The sequence below is a fragment of the Asterias amurensis genome, chromosome 2 (genome assembly GCF_032118995.1).
Source record: "Asterias amurensis chromosome 2, ASM3211899v1".
Lineage (NCBI taxonomy): Eukaryota > Metazoa > Echinodermata > Asteroidea > Forcipulatida > Asteriidae > Asterias > Asterias amurensis.
The window spans coordinates 3972071-3982935 of NC_092649.1; the positions used below are offsets into that span (position 1 = coordinate 3972071).

A 10865-nucleotide genomic window follows, 5' to 3' on the forward strand; every position below is an offset into this window, starting at 1 on the left:
ACGTACAGGGGATCGGGACACATGGTGTGTGTACACGACGAACCGGCGGTGTGTGGATCGATTGCGGAACTATAATATGCTTGAGCCAGTTTCTAGAAGTAATAAAAAAACTAATATGAATGATGATATTTTGTTCCGTTTGTAACGTGATTATCGATTAGGTAGTCCTCTCACAATACATTTAAATAAAGGGACAATTCTACGTTCAACCATGCCAGCTGTTAGAGTGTTTTCGAGTGCAGTTTTCTTGGCATTCCTCGCCGATTTTGTCCCCTACATTGTCGATGGTGCAGTCATTGTGGACCGGGCGGGGAAGGGTGTTATTGTTGACAACATGACCGGTAACATCAACGCCTCTGACCCGCCGCAACATTGCAGTCAGGGAGCTCTGACCGATAGGTTTGGAATCATCACACAGGCTGTTTTAGCAGTGCTGGCATTCAGCAGTTTAATTTGTAAGCATGAAAATAAAATAAAAATTGTCTTACATTTCCACTTCACTTGTCTTTCAATTTACTGTATCATTTTTAAATTGTGACAATTTTATATTATTATTTATTTAAAATTAAATTATTCATATTTTAATCTGTTTATTATCAATAATTTATGAAAATCGAAATTAAAATAATCAAATTTTGTTTAGGTTGGTATACACTCAGGGACAGTTAATTATGATTATGAATACTATAATGAATATTATGATTTAATAATTAACTTTCATTTTCAAGTATGTATTCAATAAAAATATAAACTTATTGTGTTAAAAAATTAATTTAAATCATAATTTGCTGGTGGGCTCACTCAACTCAACTGGATGGTGGGGGGGGGGGAGCCTACAAACATTGACACTGATCATCATTTGGTTGTATTACCATTTATATATATATTATATCAATGTAAACCACAAACACTAAGGGAAGCTGACTGGGTAAATTTTCAAATGATTTTGGGGGTTGAACAAAGAATTGACTTGAGTGGGATTCGAACCAAAAACCTCCGGATTATAAACGTGCCGGCACTCTAGTCAATTCTTTGTTCAACCCCAACAATCATTACAGATTATAGAACAACAATAATTGTGGCTTTGAACATCTGGAGTAGAGGAAGGAAGGCCGTCACCTCGATTTACAATTCATCTTTCTTTCAACATTTAGAAAAAAAAAAAAAAATGTATTTTTCAACAAGATTTCGTTTAATTTTGTGGCAGGCCTGAGTGATACTGATAGTGCCATAATGATTGGTGATGCTTCTTGATTTGGACAATGGATGCAAGGCATTTGTGGGAAGGAAAAAGGGGCACTGTGTATCCCTTTTCCTTCACACAGTGCCATTCGGACAATTCAGAAAAAAATAATTAGCGATAAGGTCAATAGCATGAGAGGGGGGCGGGTTTAGCTTGCATGTGCACCGAACTGATGGACCTTCTAAAAACAAAATATAATGCTTGGCGTTATTACAGTGCTTGAGACTTAGAGGTAAAATGATGATGAAACAATGTAAAAGTTCGGATTGCGCGACGAGCAGGATCAGCCAATGACCTCTTGAAGTCAAGGTGATTCTCCAATTACATGTATTTCACTTTTCTTTTTTGCAGTGAAACGACTACGAGAACCTAAAGATGAGCGGAGGTCATGGACTATTTGGTAAGATGTTTTATGCAGTAGCTGTAGAGTACCAACTTTATTTCAACATTTGGATTCTTCCATTTTACTCATTGTAATTCTCATTAAAAAAAAACATTTGTGGAGTGTCCTGGCCAAGTGGTCAAGTGCACAGGACTAAAGGAGTGTTGATCAGTGTCCGAGTTAGGACTCAAGAAGTGGTGTTTAGTTTCAGACTAGGACTCAAGAAGTGGTGTTCAGTGTCAGAGTTAGGACTCAAGAAGTGGTGTTCAGTGTCAGAGTTACAAACATGTAATGTAGGACTCAAGAAGTGGTGTTCAGTGTCAGAGTTACAAACGTGTAATGTAGGACTCAAGAAGTGGTGTTCAGTGTCACGAGTTACAAACATGTAATGTAGGACTCAAGAAGTGGTGTTCAGTGTCAGAGTTAGGACTCTAGAAAGTGGTGGTCAGTGTCTGAGTTAAGACTCTAGAAGTGGTGTTCAGTGTCTGAGTTGGGACTAAAAAAGTGGTGATCAGTGTCTGAGTTGGGACTCAAGGAGTGGTGTTCAGTTTTAGACTAGGACTCAAGAAGCGGTGTTCAGTGTCAGAGTTTGGACTCAAAAAGTGGTGTTCAGTGTCTGAGTTAAGACTCTAGAAGTGGTGTTCAGTGTCTGAGTTGGGACTCAAGAAGTGGTGTTCAGTGTCTGAGTTAAGACTCTAGAAGTGGTGATCAGTCTCTGAGTTAGGACTATAGAAGTGGTGTTCCGTGTGTCAGAGTTACAAACATGTAATGTAGGACTTAAGAAGTGGTGTTCAGTGTCAGAGTTAGGACTCAAGAAGTGGTGATCAGTGTCTGAGTTGGGACTCGAGAAGTGGTGTTCAGTGTCTGAGTTTGGACTCAAGAAGTGGTGTTCAATGTCAGAGTGATGACTCTAGAAGTGGTGTTCAGTGTTCGAGTTAGGACCCAAGAAGTTGTGTTCAGACTCAGAGTTTCAAACTTGTAATGTAGGACTCAAGAAGTGGTGTTCAGTGTCAGAGTTAGGACTCTAGAAGTGGTGCTCCGTGTGTCAGAGTTACAAACATGTAATGTATTGACTCAAGAAGGGGGGTGTTCAGTGTCAGAGTTCAGTTAGGACTCTAGAAGTGGTACTCAGAGTCAGAGTTAGGACTCTAGAAGTGGTGTTCAGAGTCAGAGTTAGGACTGAAAAGTGGTGTCCAGTGTCAGAATTTGGACTCAAGAAGAAGTTTTCAGTGTCCGAGTTAGGACTCAAAGAAGTTGTGTTCAGTGTCGGAGTTAGGACTCAAAGAAGTGGTGATCAGTATCTAAGTTAGGACTCAAGAAGTGGTGTTCAGTGTCAGAGTAAGGACTCAAGAAGTGGTGTTCAGTGTCAGAGTAAGGACTCAAGAAGTGGTGTTCAGTGTTGGAGTTTACATCATGTAATGTAGGACTCAAAAAGTGGTGTTCAGGTTCAGAGTTAGGACTCAAGAAATGGTGCTCATTGTCAGAGTTAGGACTCAAGAAGAAGTTTTCATTGTCAGAGTTAGGACTCAAGACGAAGTTTTCATTGTCAGAGGTAGGACTTAAAGAAGTGGTGTTCAGTGTCAGAGTTAGGATTCAAGAAGAAGTTTTCAGTGTCGGAGTTAGGACTCAAGAAGTGGTGCTCAGTGTTCATTTTGTTGTTTTTCAATACCATCTTACATGTAATTGAATTAACTGAATTAACTTCCCCAATTTCATTGACACTAATAAGGTTTATATCTTGTTTTTTACACTTACAGCGATTTGTGATTAAACACTGATGCTGGGGTTTATAGGGCATGGTTTATGTCCTAATGATGAACAATGGGAGTCAGTGGTTATGGATTTATTTAGTCCTTCGGGTGAGGTTAGAGAAGACACCATGAAATTAACTCTTGTTAATCTGTATCTGTGACGTCGCTCTATTGATGAAAGTGTAAATTATTTTTACGAATCTACACCTAACTGTGGATTCGTAACGAATCTACACTCAACTGTAGATTCAATACGAATATACAGTTGAGTGTACAAACTAAATACAGTCCTTATCACGCATTTGTTTTCCATTCAATTCAATGTACATTTATTTTTCAGGTGGACATAAATGACAACTAAACTATACAGTTGAAACAAATAACAATGAGTATAAAGCCAAATAACAAAAAATACCAGTAGATCGTCCGGATTTTTCACAAAAGAGGAGGATGAGGGCCTTACTATTTACTATTTACTATTTTTTTTCTAGATGGCCGCTAAGTATTTCAAATCAAACAGGCCACCAATTCTTCAGTTTGAATCATCACAAACTTATTTATACCTATTAGTTGCATGAGGACCTGTGTTTTAGCACTAACACTAACAGGGTTGGATAACGATTTGCTGGTAGACATTCACTAATATTGTTTTATGAAACAGACGGTTACAAGTGTTCGAGAGCATCAAGTTAGATTCGGGGAAAGCTCCTAGGCTAGTCCTTTTGAAAAGATGGATTTAAAAAAAAACAAAAAAAAAACTGTTTTTTTTTTTATTTTATTTTTTTACAAAAATCGTAAAATAGTAAATAATAAAGAAAAGGATGCGGGCGGGGACGATCAACTGGTATTTTTTTTATTTGGCCTAATTACCAAGAGATGTATGCCACATAATTTGAAATAAAATTTATAGAAATTTCAAAGACAATACAGAGTGTAACTAACATGCTAGCCAACATGCACGGCATACTGCATAATTGTACATTTCCCTGTGACAGACAAGGACTTGGACACTACAAGGACAAAAGCAGGTTAAAAAAAAACAAGTTTATTTATAGTTCATGTAGTGTAGCTGCAGGGCAATCTAAATGGTCTTGTGGTAAGACATATGCTCTAGAATATTTCATGTAATGTAGCTACAGGGCAATCTAAATGGTCTTGTGGTAAGACATATGCTCTAGAATGGCAAAGGTCACTAGTTCGAATACCACCCTAGTAATATGCCTGTGTTTTTGTTTTGATTTCATTGGACTCAGGAAATTACTGTAGTATGCAGTGTTTTGTACACATACCAGTGTGTGTGTGTATAACCAAAAGGTTTATATCAAATGAACACGTTTCCTTGGATCAGTCCATGAAAAGCATTTTAAACCATTTGTTATGAAATTGATATGGTAAGAAAGGTGTTTTAAAATTAGAATATAATGATCCACACAAATATGCGAACTTACACGGTCGGCCATTTTATGGGGAAATAAGGAAAACCATGCAATTTCAAAGCATATTTGTGTGGATCGTTATATTCTACTTTTAAAACATCTTTCCAACAATATGCATTTTTTTTTTTTTTTACGGTTTTAAATGCTTTTCATAGACCAACTCACCTGATCCAAGGCAATGGTCCCTTTTTAAAACGGTTGAAAATTGAACAGCCATACTATTTTGTGTGTTTTAACAGGTTTTATGACACATCAAAGCAAGCATTAGGAGCTGGAGTTATACACATGGCCAATGTGTTTCTCTCATCAGAGCTTTTCCAAGGAGATCCCTGTATATGGTGAGTCTGTATTATTAGTTGCAGATACAACAATAAAAAATAATTAGCATGAGATTTAAAACTTGTTCCCCCAAAAGATTACATGAATTCTTTATCCGAGATGAAATATTAACATCTATTGAATTGTTCAATACTTGCTCTAGTGTTTTACAAGGCTTGGGGATGGTTTGCAGAATTAAGTAACCCTGAGCGCAATTTCATGTGTTTATCAATTTTTCTGCTAGCAAATATAAACAGGATACCAGTCATAGATTGCATGTGTGACACTGTGCTTTGGCTGGTAACCTTATTCTTGTAAGCATATTATGTGGTGCTTAGCTACTTTGTTTTTTAAAGCAGCTTCATGAAATTGGGCCCTGATCAGCTGATAGTCAAGCTGGTTCCACTTGCAACTACAACTAAAATACAATGTTGCATGTTCCATTTGAGACAGGTTTACTGCTCATTTATGCTAAGCAGAAAATTGCTAAGCAATATTTTCTGCTTCAGCAGCAAATGAAATTGGTCACCAAGAAAGAACACTCTTGCTGACAAATGCAAATAACTAAATTGTGTTGTTAAAGGCAAAGTATACCTTTGGTTTTTGGAACCTTTCGTATGAGTACAATAAAACTAACTTGTGAATAAATTCATTTCAAAACAAGGTTGCGTTTTTGAGACATCGCTGAAAATCAGGAGAGAATAATGTTAAAGACAGTGGACACTATTGGTAGTTGTCAAAGACTAGTCTTCACAGTTGGTGTATCTCAACATATACATAAAATAACAAACCTGTGAAAATTTGAGCTCAATCGGTTGTCGAAGTTGCGAGATAATAATGAAAGAAAAAACACCCTTGTCACACGAATTTGTGTGCTTTCTGATGCTTGATTTCGAGACCTTAAATTCTAAACTTGAGGTCTTGAAATCAAATTCATGGAAAATTACTTCTTTCTCGAAAACTACGTCACTTCAGAGGGAGCCGTTTCTCACAATGTTTTATACTATCAACCTCTCCCCATTACTCGTTACCAAGTAAGGTTTTTTTCTAATAATTATTTTGAGTATTTACCACAGGAAGAATAGTCCCTAATAGGAATACACAATCTGTTAACGCAGTAATGCTTCTCAAATTCAAATTCTGGGGCATACCGCTGGTATTTTTGTACATTATTTATAACCACATAACTTTGAAGTGAAATGTTTCTCAAAATGCTTTATACTACCGTAAGCTGTTGTAGGCTTCTAACCAAAAGTTTGTTAATGCCATTAATTTTAAGAGTGATTACCATTTGACCGAACCATTAAGCTCTGCCCCATTGCGTTCGTATTGACCAATCACAACGCAACGAAGGTCCGATCATATACGGTCCAACATGCGTGCGCGTATGCTTGGCACGCACGGCAGACTGTGCAGAAAGGCATTGGGGAGGCTCACGTGTTCTTGCTCACATGTGCGTTGAGGGCGGTGCCTAATGGATCGGTGTATTGCATACCTTCCCTTTCATCAATTTTTCCTCTCTTTCAGGTACATTGTATACTTCCTTCTGGACTCCACGTTCGGCCTGTTTTTTATCTACATCAGTGTGAAGATATCTCAGTGCATTGTTAAACTATGCGGCTGCAAAACATTGTATTTCGGAGAATACGGCACCCCTCCGAAGTGTGAATCGTTCATTGGCCAGTGTGGTGTGTTTGTACTCATAGTCATAGTGGAGAAAGTTGTTATTACTCTGTTTGCGAGCCTGAAATTTTGGTCCGAGGTGAGTTTCATTTTAATATTTTTGCATTTCTTACTAATATAATATAATAATATCAAAGTCTAATATAGCGCACGTATCTACCAAACAAGGTACTCAATGCGCTGGGTATATACAAACTTTCAGAAAGATGTGTTATTGAAGTGATGAATTATGAAACCCAATTATGTAGCACTTATAAGGGTTTACAAGGTGCAATGGCGCATACAGCAGCCACAGCCAGGTACACTCTTTTCGATAAGTGCACTAGGTTCTTACATGCGTTACACACATTGGGCCAACAACTTTACGTCCCATCCGAAGGACGAGGCAACGGCTAAGTGTCTTGCTTAAGGACACAAGTGTCTTGGCTGGGGATTCGAACCCACACTCTGCTGATCAGAAACACCAGAGTTTGTATTCAGTGCTTTTAACCGCTCATCCACGACACGTCCACGACACGTCCACATGTAGCTCTGCTCAAGATTGCATCTCAGCTCCTGGCGTGTGGCTGCCAATGGTCTAATTCACTGGACCTAAGCTTTGGTGTTGTCAGAAGCAGAGTGTGGGGTTGAATCCCGGTCATGACACTTGAGCAAGACATTATAATTGCTTAAACTCAAAACGGTGTATTTTGTTTATTATTAACAGCATAATTTTTCTCTTATTTAATGTGCAGGTTGCAAGAACGCTACTTTCTCCGATACATAACGCCAGAGTTGAGGTTGTTATTGTTATGCTTATAGTTCCCTTTTTTCTTAATGTAAGTATAACCTCCAAAAATTAACTTCGGATTGCCCATGTAACACATGATTGAAGAATAAGGAATTATGGCAGGACACCTGACCTTTTCAGACCACTCTCCCTGGGTTTTTTTGTGTGGTTTTCTCGATACAATATTGAGCTGAAACTTTCACATGTCCCTTACAAAAAAGTCCTGTAGGAATCCTATAGGAAAAGTCCTATAGGATCCTATACTATAGGACTTTTCCTATAGGATTCCTATAGGTTTTTAGTCACTTTCTATAGGATTTTTCTATAGGATTCCTATAGGATTTTTCTATAGGATTCCTATAGGATTCCTATAGGATTCCTATAGGACTTTTTGTAAGGGGTGACTTTTATTGTATGCCTATAAATAAATCAGTTTTACCTTGACAAAACCAATCTATGATAGTATTTCATTTGTTTCAAACAGCTTTTCAGTAGTTTCTTTCTTCTGTTGTCCCATTGTTCCCTCTTTCCTGTGTTGATTTGTTTCAGTGTTCTTCTTTTCAGGCGCTTTGAGCACCTTATGGGGTGGATACATGCGCAATGTAATTTTTCCTTAATATTATTATTATTATGACCCAACCTTAGAGCTAAGTCTGAAATGGCTGCTGCTATTGACAATCTGCACCCACCAATTCGGACGCAACATTATTTTCATAAACTTGATTCTGGTACATAAAAATAGTTCCGGAATTACCTTGATAATTAGTTTAAAAAAAACATTTTTACCCCTACCACTCCTGTAAAATGCCTAGTTGAAGTTTAAACGAAATATCTTGTTAAAGGATTGTTACAGAATAGGTAAGAAGAAAAAAATCGTGAAGATCACAGATTTAAATAAAACTTGCACGGTCTACTGATGATGATAGTAGAAAACAGCCCTTGAAACATTTCTGTCTGAAATGTCATATTTGCTGAGAAATAAATAATCTAGTTTCGCATTTGGAATTTATCGCTCATGGAGTGTTTTATTCATTTTTGTTTTGGCATCGATGCAATGCAATATTTGTGATCGGTTTTTCACTATTCTCTCGTGACCCAGATGGCTGATCGATCGCAAACTTCTACAGGTTTGTCAGTTTATGTATATGGTGGATTACATAAAGTGCCCACTACCCACACTGCCAACAACTGTTTTGTTTAGCAAAAACCAACTCTGTAATGTTCTTTAATGCTCTCCTCTCTTTCTTTTCCAGGCCATCATGTTCTGGGTGGTGGATAACTTCCTCATGCGGAAACGGAGAAAGCTAAAAGACGACCCAAACAAGAACGGCGTGCAAGCGCGTTACTTCAAGCTGAACAACATGAAAGCCACAAACGGCGAAAGTCGCGAGCCTGAATCTGAGGTTCTCCTATCGCCAGATGAGGAAAGTGGCGACACGGTCATATTACAAAGAGGTGCCAATGGTAGACCAGGTTCGGAGGTGTAGCAGACTGGCGACTTGCAGGCCTTGAATTTCATCTTTGGAGAGGGCAAAGCAGTTTTCATTTTGCAAAGGGCGCTTCCTGGCATTTTAGAGTCTTTTGAAGGGGCACCAAGGCCAAGACCAGAGCAACGAAGACCAATGCCTCCATGGCCTCCGTTTAATTCCAGGTCTGGACTTGTGGTAGACATTTATTCATTGAGATTTGCTGGCCCTAACTTCTTCCATGAAGGGACAAAAAAATGTCCCCTGGAGTGGAGGACATAGCTAATAGGGGTTTTTTCACTACTGCCTTTCCAACCCTCCCCCCCCCCCCCCACTATTATACAAATATTGACTGCTTCGAGTGCTATGGTTAAAACTATGACTACCGAGGTGATCCCCGGAGCGTTCTATTTTCCCAAGGCGAAGCCGAGGGAAAATAGAACGCTCCGGGGATCACCGAGGGAGTCATAGTTTTTAACCATTGCACGAGTAAAAGCAGTCAATATTTGTTTTATAACACCCCAAACATTTCTAAATACTGTACTATTATTATTAAGTTACAGACCTGAATGCTACAATCCACGGACGACGCGAATACAGATTGCAAACACTTTTACTTACTGTGTTGCATGTAGAGTCGTGCAATCCGAAATGGTTACAGACTATTAATTTATCATCCTCGTACACGCAACGGACGTCTGGGTACTGCACGCCGTGTGCTAGTCTGTCGGACTAGCGCACGGCGCCGTGTGCTAGTCTTCGGACTAGCGCATGGCAAACCGACGCACTATCACACGGCCGTCGTCTAGCAAAACTAAGACATGTCATGTGACGCGCTCTAAACCAATGAGCAGGCAGAATACTTGCAAGGGGTGTTATAATCTGTACTATCACAAATCTTGAACCAGGAAATTTGAATGCATCTTAGTTGACAATACTATGATTTTGAGTTGAAGCCGTGTGTGAATTTTGTTTTCTTCTAGCTGCATGAGACTAATCTAACTTGACAATTTGACTTGGAAAATTTAATCTTTTGCTTCACATTTTTCTCCCATAATCATGCAGTTGAAAGAAAAAGTTGTAATTTATGGGGGAAACTGGCAGACTAGACTGGCCTCAGGTCGTACTTTGTGTAAAACACTGCACACAGCATTCTGTATAACGCTTCAATTCATTACTGTGCGCCCACACTTGCCAGTATTGTGCCAATCACCTTCACTATTGGTTCCCTTTGAAGACTTTAGTTGAGGCACGAGGGATGAGCAAACTCACTGGATTGGCAACTCCTTGACATCTGGGCCCAGTTTCATAGAGTTGCTTAAGCAGAAAGTATTGCTTAATAATTTGCTGCTAAGCAAAAATGGCAGGATACCAGTCTCAGATTGTTTATGTGACACTGTATTTTGGCTGGTAACCTTACTCTGGTAAGCATAACTTTGTTGTGCTTAGCTGATTTTTGTACTTCAGCAGTTGGGTCCTGAACCGCACATGACAAGAAGCTCAGATCATGTACATGTGTACATTAAAGAGCAAGCACAAGACCCCGATTTGAACCAAGTCTAGCTTTAAGACAAGCTTACTGGTTCCTCTGGTTAGTGAATGAACAAGAATAAGCATAATAAGCAAATATTTAACCACTTTTATAGAGCAGCTTCATAAAAAAAATATTGCTTATTAAGTTTATGCCGAGCAAAAAGCTAATAGGAAACCAATCACAAGTTGCACATATGACAAGGTATATTGGCTGATAATTGTTTTTTTGTAAGCGCAAGCTTTGGTGCGTAAGCAGCTCTATAAAATTGAACTATGACAATTTT

General features: G+C 38.6%; 1 protein-coding gene across 1 annotated transcript; it reads left to right on the forward strand.

Annotated features, from left to right (window-relative positions):
- On the forward strand, positions 1–9373 carry LOC139950974 (store-operated calcium entry regulator STIMATE-like). Its single transcript, XM_071949805.1, has 6 exons — positions 1–455; positions 1595–1643; positions 5052–5150; positions 6658–6892; positions 7548–7631; positions 8836–9373. Exons 1-6 carry the CDS (start codon positions 212–214, stop codon positions 9067–9069), a joined length of 945 nt encoding a protein of 314 aa, XP_071805906.1. The 5' UTR covers positions 1–211; the 3' UTR covers positions 9070–9373.
- The last annotated feature ends 1492 nt before the right edge of the window (positions 9374–10865 follow it).

Coding starts and splice junctions, on each gene's coding strand:
- LOC139950974 (XM_071949805.1), top strand. CDS start 212: ATGCCAGCTGTTAGAGTGTTTTCGAGTGCAGTTTTCTTGGCATTCCTC. Junction 1,644..5,051: donor CGGAGGTCATGGACTATTTG/GTAAGATGTTTT, acceptor GTGTTTTAACAG/GTTTTATGACACATCAAAGC. Junction 5,151..6,657: donor CAAGGAGATCCCTGTATATG/GTGAGTCTGTAT, acceptor CCTCTCTTTCAG/GTACATTGTATACTTCCTTC.